The sequence below is a fragment of the Cajanus cajan genome, chromosome 2, assembly GCF_000230855.2.
Source record: "Cajanus cajan strain Asha chromosome 2, NIPB_CcT2T_4, whole genome shotgun sequence".
NCBI classification, from domain to species: domain Eukaryota; kingdom Viridiplantae; phylum Streptophyta; class Magnoliopsida; order Fabales; family Fabaceae; genus Cajanus; species Cajanus cajan.
Window position 1 is genome coordinate 63,747,309 of NC_138518.1, and position 20,957 is coordinate 63,768,265.

General features: G+C 29.5%; 2 protein-coding genes across 5 annotated transcripts; one reads left to right on the forward strand and one right to left on the reverse strand.

The window, feature by feature from the left end:
• The first annotated feature begins 842 nt into the window (after positions 1 to 842).
• On the forward strand, positions 843 to 4,983 carry LOC109809718 (putative branched-chain-amino-acid aminotransferase 7). Of its 3 annotated transcripts, none has more exons than XM_020373104.3 (10): positions 843 to 984; positions 1,737 to 1,804; positions 1,914 to 2,103; positions 2,248 to 2,424; positions 2,798 to 2,929; positions 3,015 to 3,110; positions 3,501 to 3,617; positions 3,913 to 4,008; positions 4,401 to 4,513; positions 4,734 to 4,983. In XM_020373104.3, exons 2-10 carry the CDS (start codon positions 1,758 to 1,760, stop codon positions 4,846 to 4,848), a joined length of 1,083 nt encoding a protein of 360 aa, XP_020228693.2. In that variant the 5' UTR covers positions 843 to 984; positions 1,737 to 1,757; the 3' UTR covers positions 4,849 to 4,983. The 3 variants fall into 3 exon arrangements, with proteins under 3 accessions (XP_020228693.2, XP_082924791.1, XP_082924792.1); XM_083068665.1 differs by having other exon boundaries at positions 862 to 984; positions 1,626 to 1,804; XM_083068666.1 differs by having other exon boundaries at positions 870 to 984; positions 1,634 to 1,804.
• Positions 4,984 to 5,954: 971 nt separating this feature from the next.
• Positions 5,955 to 9,937, reverse strand: TBL13 (TRICHOME BIREFRINGENCE-LIKE 13). 2 transcript variants are annotated; one of them, XM_020373042.3, is made up of 6 exons: positions 9,473 to 9,937; positions 9,226 to 9,406; positions 8,516 to 8,656; positions 7,855 to 7,975; positions 6,587 to 6,721; positions 5,955 to 6,463 (listed from the first exon to the last, which is right to left on the reverse strand). In XM_020373042.3, the coding sequence occupies exons 1-6, from the start codon at positions 9,825 to 9,827 to the stop codon at positions 6,197 to 6,199; spliced, it is 1,200 nt and encodes a 399-aa protein (XP_020228631.1). In that variant the 5' UTR covers positions 9,828 to 9,937; the 3' UTR covers positions 5,955 to 6,196. The 2 variants fall into 2 exon arrangements, with proteins under 2 accessions (XP_020228631.1, XP_020228632.1); XM_020373043.3 differs by having other exon boundaries at positions 9,226 to 9,381; positions 9,473 to 9,813.
• Between the last annotated feature and the right edge of the window lie 11,020 nt (positions 9,938 to 20,957).

The following is a 20,957-nucleotide window of genomic DNA, read 5'->3' on the forward strand; positions in this document are numbered from 1 at the left end:
TAGGTCGCCAGGCCCTAAGCCCTCTCGCCTTATAGGCTCAGGGCTGGAAGGCAAGTGTGCCGTCCAGGTCGTAATCCGACCTAATCTCTTTATCGGCAATAGGGCGAGCATGATCTTCTACTCAGCATTAACCCGACTCAAGGCTCAGCACAGACCTAGTTGGTCATAATCCGACTCGACCTGCTAGCTAGATTCCTCTCGCATATAAGGGGACTACTCGGCATTTACCCGACTGGACCCTCAGTATGGACCTAGTCGGTCGGAACCCGACTAAACTCATCCCCACTCACTAACCCCGCACCCTCGTGATAAGAACGGTTAGGGAAATCCCTTCATTCTCGAGGCCCATGAACGACGTACCATAAAACCCAAAACCCTAGAGTTGAGGAGGCAGATTACACTTTTGAATACTCTGGCTTTGAGGCTTGACCTAGAAAAAAATCCTAGTGCACCCTGTAGCCGGAATAGAAACATATTTGCACAATAACGATTTCTACTATATATACTAAAGAATTGTACAAAAAAATTATTTTTATTTTCTATTTATTTCTACATTATTTCTATCAAAATAAACAACTAATTTTTCACTTTTTTTACTTATTAATATTAATCTATTTCACTCTATTTTATTTTTTTCACTCTATTTTTTTATCAATCTTTCATCTTTTGTTAACACACCCTTAATCACCTCTGTTTGGTAGAGGAGGAAGAAGTGGAAGAAAGAAAAGGGATAATGTAAAAATTAATTTAATAAGAAATAAATAGGAAATAGAGTGGAATATAATGAAATGTATAGTTAATTATTGAATAAGTCTTATTATATATTATTTAAAATTATAAATCTCACACTATAAGATCAGTGACCATTTCTGCAGAACCATTCTCTCATTCATTCCTATGTTCAACAACCTTCACATCTACTTTTCATCTCTTTTATATCCCAAATAAGGAGCCTAACAAGTTAGCAGCTGTTTCTGCACAAAGGTAACAAATGTTTCCATCTCTCGCTCTCTCACACATTTTATTGCTATCCATGCATATTGCTGAAACCGATCGGTGTTTTCATTCGTGATTGGAAGGTGTAAAGTCTTTCTTAAAATTTGTGGCATAGCCTTGAGATGACTCAATTTTCACAGACCAAAAAGATAATTTATAGGTTCTAATCGATAAAAATAATATTTTGTGGACGAGGATAACTCAGTATCCCAAAAAATTATTGGTTGCGAGAGGGTGGAAGAAAAGGGGCGTGTCGTGCCATGGTATACATTTTTGGGTGTACATGTACAACAACTTTAACAAGATTAGAATTTAAAACTTTTGTATAACCCTACCATCCTAATACGTGGATGTCATGTTATACATGAAAATGTTAGGATATATCAACTGATATAGAGGGTTGGGAACCGTGTCTTGTTTAAAATATGTTTTTATATTTATAGTATGTGGCTAGATATTTGTTACTAATTACCATGATTTTATTCTTTTATAACATGTGCACGTCCAAATTTTAGTGCTCTAAGCCCCTAGTCCAAATATGTTTTATATTTTATAATTTGTATACAAACATTTCAAAACTCTTGAAATTACAGAAGATAATATATTGTTCCATTCTGATATATTGCAAGAGTCATAGACCAAAGGCGATGTCTCAAAAATTGAAGAGTCATTCAACTGTTTTCTTATCATCGGTTGTGAGCTAGACATATATACCTCATTGCTTGTACCATGCTTTGTAGGAGGACCCCGGTTTCACAACTATGACTCTCACTTCTGCTTTAGAGAACGTTGAAGACAATTTAAAAAGGTACAATATGACGGGAAAAAAAAAAAGTTTCCATTCTATTCAAAACTTTAAGTCCAAGACGAATTACTTTATGCATAAACATGGTATTATTTTTTGTTTTTTATGATAGTAATGTAGTTGCTGTTGGAAACTGCGCTGACATAAACTGGGATGAACATGAGCTCGGATTTAGTCCAGTTCCGACAGATTTCATGTATGTCATGAAATGTGCAAAAGGAGATAAATTTTCACAAGGATCCCTCGTTCCCTATGGAAACATTGAGATCAGCCCTTTTGCCGTGATACTAAATTATGGACAGGTTAAAGAAACATTGTACCTAGTTGTGTTTCATCAGTTTTTTATCAATGATACTATGTTTGCACAAAACATGATTTCACAGCTAACTCACAAATGAAATTCTAGCTCAAACCTCACAAATCAATATGGTAATTATTATCTTCAGGGAATCTTTGAGGGGCTAAAGGCATATAGAACTGAAGATGGACGTATACTTCTATTTCGACCAGAAGAGAATGCTAAACGCATGAAGATAGGAGCAGACAGATTGTGCATGCCATCGCCATCCATTGACCAGTTTGTTACTGCAGTAAAACAGACAGTTCTTGCCAACAAACGTTGGGTACTTATTTCTTCCTCCTATTCATCTTTCTGATCCAAGGTTTAAAAAAACAAAACTTAAATAAAGTACCATACAGACTATTGTTGTAATTTTTCAATGAGAATTAAAGTTTTAACTCGATAATATTCATAAATATATTTTAGCAAAATTTATATTAAATATAAATCTAAATTATTAAAATGAAATTATAATTTTGATTGAAAAATAATATCAACAGTACTTATAATCATGTAATTTTGGTCACATTTATCCACAATTTGTTCCAATATCAAGAGAACCCAAGAAACGGTTACTACAATTTAAAACCTTGTTATTATTATTTTCCCTCTAAGAAGTGAAAAACAAATTGAATTGATCTTCACATATGAAACAGGTGCCTCCACTAGAGAAAGGGACACTATATATTAGGCCATTACTCATAGGAACCGGAGCTTCCTTAAGCTTGACTCCAGCACCTGAGTACACATTTCTTATTTATTGTACTCCTGTCACTAGCTACCACAAGGTCAGTTATATATGGACTTCCACTTGATTTGTAAAAAAATATTTAATGAAATTTCTTGTGGAGACTAATTTCAGTTTTATGACAGAGTTCACTAAACTTAAAAGTCGAGAGTAAGTTCCATCGAGCAATAACCGGCAGTGGTGGGACAGGAGGGATCAAAAGTGTTACCAACTATGCCCCTGTAAGCATAGCAATACCAATACAACACTTTTCTCCAATTTTGGATTTTTGTTTTACTTTGTTGAGGAATTGGAGTACTTGAACTGAACGTAGAAGAAATCTGTTGACGCATAAAATTTTGTATCAGAGTCAGACCAAAGTTTGCACTCTAGAATCTCATCATTACGTAAGGTTTATTCAATAGTTAGTGTGTCTGAATCCATGTTAAGTTAAAACTCGCGCCATAAAATTTGTAAGCAACAGATAGTTACTTTTTTTGGTAAATTTACCTTGATTTTGCTTATATATGCTGCATTAGTAGTTAGACAATTTAAAGTGCATATTATAAGCTACCCTAAATGAATTTCACTCTTCATTTTGACTATGTTAGCCTCGTATACTTGCACTGTAGGTTTATACTGCAATCACGGAAGCAAAAGCCAATGGATTCTCTGATGTTTTGTTTTTGGACTCAGCAACTGGAAAAAATATAGAGGAGGTTTCTTCCTGCAATGTGTTTGTTGTGAAGGTACACCACCAACCTTACTCTCATATTCATGGATAGATTGTTACTACTAACCAATTTAATTTTCCTTTTGAAAGCCTTTATTATCATAGCACATGTTAAAGAATGAATAATAAAAAAATTAATAAAATAATACTAGCACTTAATATTTTCCTTCAAGTAATAAAAAATAATAAATATTTTTCCTTAACCTGGCACATTAATAGAACACAGTTAATATTTTTTAAAATGTCTGAACAAAAGCTTGTTTTGGTTTTTTATTTGTATTATATATTTTCTTTTTTATTATCTTGTGAAGGATAATGTTATCAGCACTCCGGAAACAAATGGAGCCATCCTGCCTGGGATCACACGAAAATCCATCATTGACATTGCCTTGGATTTGGGTTATGAGGTATTAGTTTTCCATAAGCTTTGAAATGTAAAATAGTTAATCGTTATGGCTTTGTTTTCTATAAATTTGGTATTCAACAGCGGTCACCCTCCTGATTTCATAATCAAATCTTTATTAATTTTACTGTTTTTCTCTCCATTTGTTTGGTGAAAGGGTTAACCTTGTTGAATCCATTACATTTTACATATTAAAATATATGAAGTAATTTAGTAAATGGTGTTGTAAAATTACAGGAACAGATAAACCAGAGAAGAAAAATTTGAGTAAAATAAATAACCCCACTAAAAATAACTTTTCAGAGGAGAATCTAGTAGCCTAGCTAATGCTTCCTATTAATGATTTCTCAATATTTGTATACTACTAAGGATATGATTACTTGAATTATGTTTCAGGTCATGGAACGTACCATATCGGTGGAGGAAATACTAGTAGCTGATGAAGTGTTTTGCACAGGAACTGCGGTTGTTGTCAACTCTGTTTCATCTGTAACCTACAAGGAAACAAGGTAAACAGTTTTGGTATTAATTGTTAATCTTCACTCTACATAAAGTTTGTGTATAATTGTTAACTAAATTTTAATTTTAACTTTACTAATTGTGTTTTTTTTTTAATTTGATTCACTATACTAAGGGTGATAAATATTCGATTAAAGACCGTATCTTTGAAAATTCCCTGCAACTGTTGATTGTTATACTAATAAATTGACAATAAATTTAACAATGCAGAGCTGAATATAAAACAGGAGCAGAAACATTGTCTGAAAAACTGCGCAAAACACTGGTTGGAATTCAAACTGGGTGTGTTGAAGACAAAAAGGGCTGGACACTTCGAGTGGATTGACCAATTAGCATAACCTCTCTTTAAATAGTTGTTTCTTCTAAATTGCTTGCAAATCTTGAACAAACGTCCCTCATTTTTACTATCTGCTTTTCTTTACTATTTTCTACCAATAAGATAACTGGGCTGTTTCGTTGAGATCTCCTAATGCTTAAAAGAAAATTATTTTGAAAATACCATTTTACTCAATTTTTGTCAAATTTCTTAATCACGTCCACCAAACACTGTACAGTGGTGCTTCACTCTCAACAAGGAAAGAAAATAAGAAATTACTAAGCGGTTAGAATTGGGTTTTGATGTCACCCATTCTTTTTGAGAAGAAAAAAAATACTACCTGAAAGATACAATTGAAAATGAAGATTCATAGGTAAATTATTAAAGAGGACTAAAAATAAGATAAAGAGCATTCCAAATAATTTTGACCGACTTAGTTGCACGTTGTTTTGTCAGAAAGGTATAAGGAGACAGTTGTTTCAAGATATTTTATGATATTTTAGAGAATACATGATAATAAATAAAATAAAAAAAAGTGTTTTTCCATGTTTATTAAAAGATTGCAAATTTTATTTGCATCTATGAAACGCTTCTATATTACAATAGATTCTCAGGAGAGAAAATGGGTAAGTTGATTCTCTTTAAATGTCAATTAAAATTTCATTTTTATTCATTTAACTTTCTTTTCATAAAAGCATTTCCATTACTAACCAAACACTTTTTTTTAATATACTCAGGAATGTGATTCTGATCGTAAATTTCCTTCCTATAATAGAATTCCCATCTCTTAATTGCTTATAGTCCCCCAAACAATGTACCCTTTTAAAAGCACGTTGAAAATAAAACATATAAACCAAAAGTATTTAGCGCCATCTAACGAAATTCAAATGCTAATTCAAACATAGCTATAGTGGATTCATTTCATTGATCCTCAAAATAAAATAATAGTGATTAGACCAGTGTTTGTAATATTGATTTTAAATAAAATTAATTTTGAAAACTTTTTGTTAAAATTAATAATTTTGAAGTGTGATTTATGTTTGTATGTTTTTGTTCCAAGAACAAGTTAAAACTTGGTTTTTTTTAAAAGAAAAAATTACCCAAGGTTGCATCAATTCAAATTCAATTTCGAACCTAAATTTCATTAATCAATGTGAAACCAAACATGTAAACATTTACCTAAAATCATGTTAACTCGTGTTTCAACTTGATTTTGGATCATCTAAAATGAATCCAAACACATTAAGAATCCCAACTAACCCAAAACGAAGTTCAAGACAATCCTAAGGACAGTGTCTTTCTTTCTCTCTTTTTTTCTTTTCTCCCCCTTTTCTAACAATTATAAATAACTACTTCATCAACTTCTACCCTTGATCTTTCTATTCAGAAGCTCTATGAACAAGTCATTCCAGGTATCTGTAATTCCAGGTAAGCACCAGTGCATGCAATCATCGTGTTTTTTCCCTCCAGCTGAAGCAGGGTGGGCATCAGCCCTGAACTCACTCAAGTGAGTGATGTCCAAAATAATGAAACTAGACCCCTTTAGAGCCTTATAGAGGTGTTCATTCACAAGTCGGGCCTCCACATTTGTCCCGTTATTTTTCACAGAGAAAAGTTCCTCAACCTGAAGGGGCAACAAAACTTCCAAGGTCACCTAACTAATAATTTAGCATTTCAAGAAGAATACAAGTGACAACGGTTCTAGTCAAGACAACGCTAACAAAAATAATTAACAAAATGGACCCACCTGTTCTACCGCTAAAGGTCGATCCCTTTGACAGGAACCACCCTGATCCCAGTCGCCACCCTCAAAATGTCTGGGTGATTGAGTACGGAAAAATTTGACTGCACCTGGTCGTGCGTTTTCCTCCACATACGGGATCTGTGAACAAGCCACTCTATCATATTAAAATATGCAGACCCATCACTTACCTATTAAAACTGGATGTAATTTCATAGTTGCATTTCTAAAAGTATTACAGGGATCAGAGAAATAAAGTAAATTAAACTTTTAGAAGCATCTTAATAGTGATCAGTTTGGGGGAGAAATAACTGCTGAGATTTTCAGGAACATGTTTTTAGGGGAATTTCTTTTCTCAAAAACTCTTGATGCAGAAAGAGGAAAAACCTTTTTGACCTCAAGTTAATTCAAACACATTTTGTTCAATGTCTTCAGGAAAAGGAAAAACATATTCTATATACTTGCTAGTTGTTAGGCATAATTCCCATTTCCCAAATACATGTTTCCAGTGAAAAAATTGCTTGACTTGAATTTTCATTGCGTATTGCAGAATGCTTCATCTTAATGATAATAGTTGGGATAATTCCCTACTGACATGTGAATTGAAAGGGAAGGAGCATGTTGACCAATCTATAGTCTTAGTACTAGTCTCCATCTGAATCATATAACGAGGTTATTGATAAATGTGTTTTCACTTTTCAATAAAGAGGTCATCTGTGTCATACTAGGGACCTACAGAAACCCCCATACAATTTTCATCTATAGATTTTTTTTTAAGTTAAGGTTATACTTTAGTCAAATATCAACATGATATTTTGTGCTAAAGGCAATTGTAATAAGATCAGATGGAAGCTAATGAAGTTAACATTCTAGATCATTAGCATCTATGTCCTAATTCACAGTATAGAATCTATAGCGACAATAGTTTTATTTTTTATATAAAATCAGTAAGACCCCAATAAGCGTTTTGTCCTTCAACAAGGAAAGCACCTTCCTCACTCACCAATTGTTGACAACTCAACCCCTGAACATCATAAGCATCTTATCTAATACAAACTTAGACCTTGACGTATATGCATTTTTTTCCCATACATTGCTGGGAACAAGAATATGGGACTAAATGTAAAGAATTCAGCATAAGCAAAAGCCAATTAACACAATACCGTGTACATGGTAATTGTTTCTACTCTCGAGTTAACTTAGAGACATAGATTACATAAGTTCCTATTTCCTACCACTGTCATTTTAGAGGAATAGAAAGTGATAGGCATTACCATATGCTTCAAAACCATATCCAGGCCTTGATCTGGACGTAATGGAGGGATTACTGGCTGACCCTTCTTGAAGAAAAGCATAGGAGACTTCGTGGGGTCAAATTTTGAAGGTGCCCACCACCTGTTAATACAAATCAGAAACAATCAGATAAACTAAATTACAATCCTCTCATATACTTTCTCAAAGTTTTTCAAAGAACAGCTACAACATCAGCTTATACAAAGCAAAATGAGGAGCAAACAGTAAAAGATATATTTATATGCATGGTTAAACCAGATGATAAAACTAACAAGGTTCTCTTGAGTTCTCGAATTGCCAGCAACAACTCAGGCATCAGCTCAACTCAAACGCAGGAAAACAACAAGCAAAGAGATAAATTAAAGGCATTATATGCATTGCTTAAAACAAAACATAGAAGTCATGGGCACTAAAGAAACCAGATCGTGACACTAAAACAAATACAACTTAAGTCAGGCAACCCTTTGAGAAAATTAAACACTCAAGTAAATGCACACAAGGAGACATTCCAGTGAAACAAAATCCTAGGAAACAAAGGTACTTTAATCCAACTTATTATTCAAATATCTGTAATTTTCAACATCAATAACTAAAAGGAAAAGCAGCTAGAATGCATGATCCATACACAGAATATAGTATTACCAGTGCCCTGTGTTAAAAATTAGAATATCATGGAAACTCAGGGCTTGCGCCCATGTGCTTTCTGGAACATCAACATCAACTCTAAAGCCCTCTCTGAATCCAAGAGTTTCTAAGGCACCACCATCATCAGTAGCTGACCATCTGAATCAAACAGAAGAACAATAATAGTTAACGATGAGCAACAGCCAATACTATATAGCTGCTTCTCGAAGAGCTTATTTGGGCATATCTCATAAGCACTAGCGTAAATGTTTGTGAGAAGTAATGAGAATAACTTATGATACATTCAAGTTTTTAAAAGACAGTATTTCAAGGTTTTGGTGTCTTTGCGACTGCCATGAGACCACATAAGCCAATTTTTGTCCACAATTTACACCAAATGTCAAGAACCATCAATAAACCACGACTACAATGTTAAACCTAGGATACATTCACAACTCGTTTTCAGCTTATTTCAATAAGTTCCCCAGGATAACTAACGAAAACAATTCACAACTTACATGAAGACAATTTAGCCACATTTCTTCTTCAATTGTAGAAACAACTTGTACATAAGCACTTACATACAATAAGCATTCAATTAAGTTCTATCTTTTTATTAATAAGAAACATTACAACGACACACAAGTTTTCGTACATCTACCCGAAACAACCACTAGTCCAGTTACAAGGCAATGTAAACAATGACATTATAGGAAATTGAAGCTTACCTACCATAACGAGCGAGAAGATTGGTGCGGTGGTAAGCAATGGTGAGATTGTAAGTGAGGAAGGTGAATCCACGGTCAGCGCCAGCGGGTCGCCACTTCTTGACGTGTCCATCGGAGGCAGCCTTGAGAGCGCAGAAGAGGGAGACGAACATGTTCCTGTTGAGAGAGTCCCCGACGAAGCCTGCACTGCATCAATAAGGATAGGAAAAGGGGTGCGTTTTGGCGAAGGGAGGAGAGGAGTGAGTACCAATGGTGGAGTGGGCGCGAGCGCGGAGGAAGTGAAGGGGGTCGAATTGGGGGAGATCGCAGTGGCGGGGCTGCCAGCGCCACGTGGCGAGGGCTGCGGCGTTGGATTTGTTGGCGCTGAGGCAGTTCCAGCCCTTGAAGATCTCCTTGCAGGTGTGGTGGTAGGAGGGGGTTCTGGCGGGGTGGGGGATCCATGCTCCGTGGGAGTAGTCGCAGGTGGCGGGGGCTGGGGAGGTGCGGTGGGTGTGGAGCGTGGTTGTGTACTGGGAGAGGAGGAGGAAGATGGAGGTGAAGCAGAGGAGAGAGAAGAGAGGGAAGAGAGGGAATTTCTTCTTCGCAGCTTCCCTTGTGGCCATGCCTGTTGCCAGATCAGAATCAGATACTCATAATCTCACTCTTATTTCATCCTTCTCTTCTCTTTCCCTTTCACCACACCTGTCCAACTACAACTTTCACAACTCATACTAGAAAAATGTAGGTACCACGGTGATGGGTTAACCCTTCTCCTTTTTCTTTTTTTTTTTTTTCATGTTGTTTGTACTGTGATGATGTCACCAAAGCTATTTTGACGTCACATTATTATTTATATATATATATATATATATATATATATATAATATTTTATTTTTATAGTTTTATTTACTTTTTTTTATAGCTTTTTTTCTTTTAGTTCTCGTCATTTATTTTTTGTATTGTGAAGATGTATTAAGAGATCGCTGTTTTATATTAGGTTTCATTGTTGAAGTATGATAAATTTGTGCTTGATTTCAAATTTAAGATCCTGAATTGTTGAGTTTTAGTTATCCTTTTTTGCAACAAAGGACATTTTCAAATTTGAAGGTGTTGATAACTTGAGTTTATAAAAAAATTAAGTTGTGACTAACATAAGCATAAGTCTTTTCTATAAGAGATAATGAAAAAAGTTTAATGATCAATAATACGAGACTTTTTTTAAAGGTCACTTATTGTTCATGGAGAGTGAAGTAAGACTATGTACATCAAAGATTTAAAAATTTTGGATGTCATAATTAGAAGGTAATGTAGTTTTGAATTCTAGTTAATTTCATATTTTTTTTTAGGTGTTTTTCAATTTTTGGTTATAGTTTTTCATTTAGACGCTTAAAGTATAAGGTATGGAGTTGTGGATATTTTCAATAGGTGGTTGAGGCAATATTTAAACATACTTCTTACATGTCATTTGAACAATTATGGCTTTTGTTTGGATGTGGTTTGTTGATGAAAATATATCTCTTTTTCTAAACATACTTCTTACATGTCATCTGAACAATGGTAGTTAATATTTTTCATCGTAATTGTTCACATGATGTGCAAGAGATATATGCAAATGTTGTCTCATCCACCTATTTGAAATATTCACAACTCTATACTTCCTACATTAAGAACCCAAAAGAATAACCAAAAAATTAAAAACACTTACAATAAAACCTGAAATCAACCAAAACATTACGCTATAATTAGGATACTTTAGTAATTTTACCTCAAAAATTCTTTAGTCCTTTGTGTATATAGTCTCGTCTTTATTTTACATGCACAATAAATGATCTTTAATAATGCCACTTTGCGACTGCTCGTTGAACTTCCTTCCTCCTCCTTTGAAGAAAAATGACTCGTTGTCATGTTAATCACAACCTAAACATAATATAGAATCAAACTATTAGTACATTCAACTTTGACAATGCCCCTCGTTATGAAAAATAAACAACTAAAAATAAAATAAAAAATATCATAAAACCAAATACAAAGTCATCTTAGTTAGATAAAAATTATATACTAGCATAAAATAAACACTACATGGCTTCATGTATTTTTAAAAAATATATATATAAACAAGTTGTATGAACCAATATTACTTTAATTAACAACTGTTCATTGTTACTTCCACTTCCTCCGAAAGAAAAATAAAAATAATAGAAGAAGTTATAAAATAGAAGATAGTTTATAAATAAATAAAATAAGTAATTTGACAATAGTTAGGAGGATAAAAATGTCATTAAAAAAGTCTGTATGTGAAAAATTATATGGTCTTTATATATTATTATAAATTATTAATATATTATAAATAAATTAATAATTTATCAAATATAAATATAAATAAATTTAAAAAGTAAACTAAAAATAAATGGTATAATTGTTGAACATCTAATTTACATATTTTAGTGAGTATAATTTATACTTACATCATATATTTGTAATTATCTTTCAATAAAAGTATATTAATATATAATAACGAACATTTAGCACTAGCTGGACCAGAGAGTGCGGGAATCCGAATAGCATGAAAGCCTTGGAAAAGCTTTCTCGATCCAACCATGGTACGTAGCCAAAGAAACCAAACAGAAATGTCCCTTCATAGTCCCTACAATACATAAACCACCAAAGCCTGCTCGAACCATGCACCATCAACATTTAACGTAACTGTGCCAAAGGAAGGTCGTAACCAAGTCACTGTCCTCACGAGAATGAAAAACCTCCGGCCAAGTCGACGACCTGTAGACTCCAACCATTGTTGTAGGGAGATGTGAAAAAACAATTAATGCTCAATGGTTTACATGTAGGGAGGAATAAAGCCTGTCTAAACACCACGAACCTCCACCATCCCACACATTATATATATTATTAACACTAATAATATATATATATATATATATATATCAATTTTATTTATTTATTGTTAATAAATATATATTCTTTAATATAGCTTATATTTCTCGTTAATATATCCATATTTTTATATTATCGTTAATATAATGATAGGCATTTTTTAACATTTTTGTAATATATATACAATTTTTAATATTTTTAAAATTTTTATTTTTGTCACAAATAATAATTTTTTTATTATTGGGCTCATGGGCCAGTCTATTAGCCTGCAAGCTGAATGGGTTGGGCACAATAAGGCAAAAAAAATTATATATATTGGTACCCCTACTATTCACCCATACTTTTTTTGCTATACAGCTCCACTATTTTATTTTATTTTTATATATTCTCAAAACACCTTTCTTTCCTCCACCTTTCAAGATTCAAAATATTGAGAAAATTTATAATAATAATAAATAAATAAAAAACAATAGAAAGTACGTAAGAGACAAAAATGTTAGGGACCTAAGTTTACTCTTTTTAAACATACGTGAATTATTCACTAATAAATTTTACATAGGGGTATATTCTTCGATAAAATACTATTATCATATCAAAATAAAAAAATTATAAATTGTTTTGAGAAAAGTTAACAAAGTGGTCAAAGAGTCTCTTGTTAATATATACTTTCTTTATTATTGGATGAAAATTATAATTTTTAATAAATCTTATCATTAAATCAGGAATGGTTCATTAAATAAGATACAAAAAATTTCTCATTTTTTTTCCCAACAAATTATTTTGTTCGTTCCATTTCATTTCAATTCGTCTCCATGATCCCCTAACTCAGCTAAAATCTCCAAACCATAAGAAAACCGACTAAATATGTTTTTAGTTGATAACTTTTGTGAATTGAGGAAAAGTCCAGCGTGCCAACGCCAAGCTAGGCAAAAATGGCTCTTCAATAATTTGAAGGGTGCTCACTAAAAGAACACTGTTCATCTGTAACTCCTGAATGCATAGTCATATGTAGCCAGGGAACTTCATAATACTGCCACGCAACAATTCAAATGAGAACTAATTACTTAATATATATATATATATTCAACTTTTCTCCATGCAGACGCCATCTAGTTTTACCAATAGCATGGACACGAAACTCATGAAAAGGAGACGTGCTTTGACTTAACACTGTTTTCTAAAGTAAATATTAATTAAAAATTAAAAATATATAAATTATTTTTTAGGGAAATTAATCATCCTTCACGATTCGTCCGAGATTGCATACCGGTACCCTCTCAAATAAGATGGGTACCATAGAATTTCTCTTTTTAAATTGCTAGCGTAAACACAAAAAGCACGAACAGGAAACGTGGCTTAATTAACGCTCCTTGTTTTACAATAAAAACCTAATTAAAAAACGATTCGGAACTTGTACGTATATCGCGTAACAATTTTTATGAACGATGGGTACTTCTTTTGTTATAAAAATAATGAATGTGTTGCCACCCTAAGCCACTGACTAATAATTTATATTCCTTCTTTGAAAAGGAAGTAGAAAGGTTATTTAGTTACATTAGCAAAAAAATAATAGTTTGTTTTAGTTTCTTATATCTTTAACATTTTAATCTAAAATATAAACATTTCTATTGTTACTAAATATAAATATTTTACTCGTGCATTTAGGATATATGTTAGAGAACTTTTAAATCTATTTAAGCTAAAAATAAAACGTAATTTTAGACAAATAACCAATAATTACGTGAGTTGAAAATAAATTAACCAGCTTAATTTAAGAAAAATAATAATCAGAATTCAACCTTATAGTTTTAATAGATAACAAGCAAAGATAAGTGAATGAAAAACACGTTGTATGCTAAGGTACTCACTTTAAGTACATATGGATAGGGGGGAGGGAAAGAAGAAGTATATATGGATAAATAAATAAAAGTAAAAATATTCATTAAATTAATTTATGGAAAATCGACAATATCATGAATATTATCTTAAGATCGCACGAGGCAACAGTTTGAAGACCCTATCGCGTCCTGTGATTAATGATTAATTGTTTAATAACTTGAAAACAAATTTAATTAAAAAAATTCGTTTTTGGATAGATCATTGAATATAATTCTAATGTTGAATAATAATAAATAAAAAAAACTAAGGTCAAACTTTGAAAATAATATAGTGTTGTGTCTATTGTCTAGCAAAACTAGCACTAGTACAAAATAGACATTTTACGTCTATTATTTTAAGATTTTTATGTCATAAAATGGTCTGACGTCAATGTGGGAGACATAAATTTACGTTGGTTGAGTTACCCGACGTAAATTTACGAATCTAGATGCAACGACGTCATTTTTGGTGGTAAATCTTAACAACGACGACGTTGCATTGAAGTGGCATGTACCGGCATGTGGGATTGTGTGGGTCGTGATGAGCTTTGCAACTTCACCGGAGACACGAGTCTTCAATTAGTTGGATGCTTAAACAATGAAACTTAAACTTAAACTCTCTCAACCCAGCACGATTCATACGCAATGGAAGGAAGAAACCCTAAACTCATTCACATATATACTAACCTCAAATCATCCAAAACCTAGAAAATGTCCGATCCAATCAGTCAAAAAGATCTGGAATCACCCACGGATGTCGAGAAGTCGTTTGTCGGAAAGCATAGTGATCGGAAACGCCCACACGTAGTCGACAAACCCTCGTCGAAAATTGCACCATGAATAAAAAGTTTCCTCTGTTGTGTAAACCTCGCGTGTGCGAAGAAGACGAAGGCACTGGAGGGGAAATAAAAAGTTCTTGTACGTCAAACTACACTGGGCCCGACATAAATTTCAAAAACTATGTCAGACATTAGCCACATCTGACTTAGATTTTGAAATTTACGTTGGCCCTAGTGTAGTTTGACGTAAAAAAGTTTGCTTTATTTTCAAAATTGTCACTGCGTCTTTTTTACGTTGAATATTTTTATGTACGACGAACAAACACTGACGTAGATTCCATATTTTGTACTAGTGTAGACACAAATATATATATATATATATATATATATATATACTTACATTATTAAACTTTTTTACATTGTGTAATCAGTAATAATTGGGATTACTAATTTTTTTTTAGTTTTTAATGTTTTTTAATAAAAAATTTGCACCAATTAGATGATATCATAAATAAAAATAAAGTATTGTCTTTTTTAACTCTCAAAAAACATATTATAAACTAACTTTAGAAATGTATCGAAGAAAAATTGAGGTCAAATTTTAGTTTTGTGACTACAAAATCAATTATTGTTCCTCTTTAACAATTTATGCATAATAATATACATTTTTTTATCTTGTTATTATATATAGTTTATATCATATCAACGAAAATAATACTGTTATACAAATTTTATAATATTGTACACATATCAACTTTTTCAGACTCATTACTTTATATTATTGAATATATGTGTTGGGGGATAAATAGTGTTACATTATACATATACATGAACTACTTACTAATTGTGAAAATAAAAACATTCTCATGATCAATTACACACTTTTTTTAGAATACCTATGAATGTCATTTTTATCATTATATTTCTAAAAATATATTATTCCTGAAAATGAACGTGAATAACTTAAAACAAACTCTCTAATCTATATAATTAGACTAAGACAACTTAGATTTACTTCAAACTTATATAATTAATTATATGAATTAGTGAATCTTCAGTGTATTGTATATATAAATATTTTTAAATTTCAGTAAAAGTTAAAATTATCATCGTTAAACAATGATTAAATCACTTGTTTTAAGATGAAATAAAATATAACACGAGATATAAAAACAAGATTTTATTTTAAGTATATAATAATAATAATAATAAATAATTAAATAAATAAGATATTTGAAATTGAGTAACATAAATAGTAAGTTTCATTAATTTGGTATGATATGTCAATTTCGTATATGTAAGCTTCAAATTTACAGATATAAAAAAAGCTTATAAAATTGACGGACGGATAAGTTGATATTAACTAAATTTAATAAATATTATTTTTAAAAAGTGAAGAAATAAAAAATAAAAATAAAGGTACTTAAGATGAGAGAAGCCATGTGGCGGCGCATTGACAGGGAAAATAAACTGACTGAGATTTTCAGCTTCAGAGTTGAATACTTTACGGTAAATTATACTACATTTTTTTTAAAACGAACATTATAATGCCTTCTCTTCTTATTTTAAAAAATATAATTTTTTTTTATAAAATTTAATGTATAACATTTTACCTTTTTAAAAAAATTTGTTAAATTTTATTACTAAAATATATTTTATACGAGCATCCCCATAGAAGTAAACATCACACGGTTTACATCATCTTTTTTTTTTTGTTAAAATAAATATTTTCATATTTAACAAATTTAAATATGTTACACTTTAAAAAATTTATTCTTAATTTATATATTTAATTTTTATTTTAACATTATTATAAATTTGGTTAAAATTAATTATATATTTAAAAAATATATTTTTATTATTAATTTTATAAAATATTTTAAAGTGATATATCAAAATAAAAATAATATTTGTGTATATATGTATAATAAAATCCAAAAAAATATTAAAATAATATTTCTGCAGTATATTTATAAGAATTTAATAAAATATTTTTTATTATATAATAATAACTATATATATTAAGGTAATATATAAGTATTAAGGTTTTATTTAATTGATGGATTTAATAAAATATTTTATAATATAAATAAACTAGTGTTTTATTATAAAACATTATTTGTTATATTTAATTAATATAATGTTAAAATATGTATATTAAATACATACTTTTTTTAAATAAATATATTTATAATAAAAAAATTATCATTAAATAAAATATAATTATTACAAAATTTAATACTTATATATATATATATATATATTAATTTATATTATATATATATAAGTATACATATATAATTTATTTTATAATTTTTATTTTATTTATCATTTTAATAAATTTATGTAAATTCAATTACATTTTTTTACAGGTTTTTAATCAAGTGAATGAATGATAATAAACTAAAAATATTTTAAAAAATATAATACTTATATTTATGAAGGATAAAAGTGTAATTTATTTGATATTTTAACATATTAAAATTAGATAATGAAATATCTACCTCTCTTAGGAAGAGAGGATAATTTATATTAAAGACATTAAAGTTAAATAAATTAAATTATATATTTTAACATAAAAGAAAATGATAGTGTAATACACTTATTTATCAATGAAGGATAACGTAATTTATCAAATGTTTAAACTAAAAAATATTAAAATTAATTAATAAAATCTAAAATTACTGCATAAAGTATATATTTTATGTCAATTTTTAAAAATAAAATTAAGGGGTCACCCTTTCCATAAATTCCTTATTATAAAATTATAAAATCCTATTATTAAAACATTTATGACGTAAGAATCAAATGCCAAGCTCTATTAAGTCTATAGGATTTTTTTAGAAGGATTTATTAAAAAAATAATAAAATATATAAATTAATTTTAACTCAGAAAATATATTTAGTTTATTTTCTCTCTATGTTAAAAAAATTATTCAAACATAAACCCAATACATTAACATAATTTAATTAACTTTGGGTAAAGGCAATATTTTAATTGGTAAAGTCTAATTGTGTTATAGGATAAATAATCAATTCATCAAAGTTAGAGTATTCAACTTCCAAAAATTATTGACCACTAATAACTTACCTAACTTGTTGGTATTAATTAATTTTAGAACAAAGATCCAATAGCCTTGGATACGACCTAACAATGGGGGGTTAAAAACGCCAATGTATTCATATAAACAAAAAAATAAAAAGAGCATTCCCTTTTCAAAATGCAAACAAAAATAGGAGTTAAACCAAGAACACCCACTTGCAAAGTTGCATGCATATGAATGTCCTATTCTTAAGTTAATCATTTGTCTTTTCTTCGCGAAACGCTCCGCACTTGAGTTTAAACGTTCTATTTAGGGAATATTCTTATAAGGTTCGTACTATATATTAATATATCCTAAGATGGTTGAAAAATTTTATTTAATAAAATATTTAAAAATTATTAATATTTGTTAAATAAATTGATGTTGTATTTAATTATCAAATTTCAAGATTTCAAGTTTAAGTTTTATGTTTGTAAGAATAATTATTTTAATATTATTTTTTATTATTTAAAAATTTAAGAATAAAATTGTCTAAAAATTTATATACCAAATCATATTATCATATATATATATATATATTATATAAATTATAGATTGTATTCCTCATCATACAGTATTATATCATTATCACTCAACTACTAATATTGTAGTCCTAAAAACCTACTAATATAATAAGTGTGTACATATATCCACGAGGAGAGACTTAATTATTTTAAGAATAAGTCTATTTAAACTTATTATATTTAATAATTTTATATTATACATCAAATTTTAATTATCTAATTGTTGAATTAAAAGTTCTTAATGCATAAATCAAGTCTTTAAATTTTTTTAAAAAAATTTGAAAAGTTTTTGATATTTTGTTATACAAATTCAAATCAATATATAAAATATTTTCATGATTATTTGTTAATTTAAATTAATGAAATAGAGTATTAAATAATTTTTAAATTTTTTAAAAAGTTTTGTAAACTTAAATTATGTATCAAGAACTTTTAATTCAAAGATTATATTGTTAAAATTTGATGCAAAACATGAGATATTGAGTGGAGTAAATTTACCAAAACTTACTATAGAGTAAATGTATCCCTCCTTTCACTATTCCATTAAAAAGAATTCTCATTAATATATATATATATATATATATACATATATATATATATATATATATCACGTATATATATTCAACAAAAAAATGATTAAAATAATACAAACAAAACATGATTGTCATCACTACCATTACCGCACCATCAACATCATTGTTATAATTGTTGTCGCTATCATTATCCTGTTGCTGCCATTGTCATCATTATCGTCATCACCTATTGTCACCAATGACACTACCACCCATTGTTAATATCACCACTATCATTATTACATCATCTCTATAGTCCACACAATTGTCACCACTACCATTATTAGTGATAGTAGTGGTAACAGTGGCGATGATAATGTAGAGTCGTGTAGAAATTTTTTTAGACCTTAGGTGAAATTTTAAAGAGACAATATTATATAAATTATCAAATTTTACATTAATCTTTTTTACTTTTTGAAGTATAAAATCATTTATATATATATATATATATATATTAGATTTTTATAATTAAGCAATTATAATATTTCATCTTCAATGAATAAGATATATAATATATTCAATTTATATTATAACATTGTTGATCTTAGATAAACTTTAAATAATTAACTTTAATTATGAAAAACTTCTTTCAATGATAGCAATTATAATATGTATTATCAATAACATTACATACATAAGAAAATACTATAATGTTTAAATACAATTTAATACTTATATTAGTCTTTTAGCGCTTATCTCAATACATTTAAGTCTGAAAATAAATCAAGACCATTGTTATTTGTAGGTGATTGTTCTAACACTTGTTCACCAATTGAAGTTATTTATATATATTTTTTTATGCAGGATAAAAAAATTTCATAGGCTTATAATTTAATACTCTCGCTCACTAATGTGATCATAATTTGAGTTTTAAACCTCATTTTTAAGGGTGATTCTAACGACATTGGAAATCTAACATTCAGGACTACAATTCTTATGAAGATCACAAAATCTAATTATTCAGGACATAATTTTTAAGGATGCCAAACGTCAAGTGTAGGCCAAGGTCTGAAGGTTGTCTTCGATTCTCCCTCCTCTTCAAATCATAAAAGCACAAATTAAATTTATAAACAACCCTAACTTACTATTCTTTATATAAGAAACTCCAAAACTCTAACATGCATTTAACCTACGATAAAAACAATTTAACTCCAATTATTTACTTATCTCTTATAATTAAATAATAATTCATAAATAAATGATTTCAAAATATTTCCTTTTTATCTAATAATACTTATAATTATAAAATAACTCAAATTAATTATTTTTTATTATTAATTTATTCTAAAAAACTTGGAATGTTACACATTAAAAAAATAATATTTAAATACAATTTAAAACTTGTATTAATCTTTTAACACTTATGTCAATACATTTAATTCTATAATATATCATCTGATTATTCTAACACTTGTTCGTCAATTGAACTTATTTTTATATATTTTTTCTAATGAATGATAACAATTTTTCAAAAGCACTACTGTGTTGGGGTTGAATTAATTTTAAAACCTTTTCCCTTTATTTTTTAAAAATAAACTCGCTTTACCTTATTTCTTTATTGAGTCAACCCATTTTATTTTAAACAAATTAACCCATTTTATTACTCTTAAAATTATCGATAAACAATTTAAATTAAAAATATATTAGCAAAATTATCACATATCTCTATAATAATAATCATCATAATTACGAGATAAAAGTAGTAGCAAGAACGATAGCTAAAACAATAGTTTATTTTACTTACTTTTGCGACAGTGACGATAACAATATTACGATAACGATATAGTGGCGAGTGTGAGTAAAATAGTAGTTTCCTGTATTTAATTTAATAAAATTGGGATACGGTAAGTAAATTTTTTATTTAAGCATGTTTATTATTAGCCACACGATATGATATGATGATCTAGGGAGGCGACAAGTATGAGAGAGGGAAGAGTGTCCGTAGATTTGGCAATCTTGTCATCCTTTGGAGTTTGGACACACGCTGTACAGTACAACTCAACCGCCACTTCCCACCGAATCATCTCCC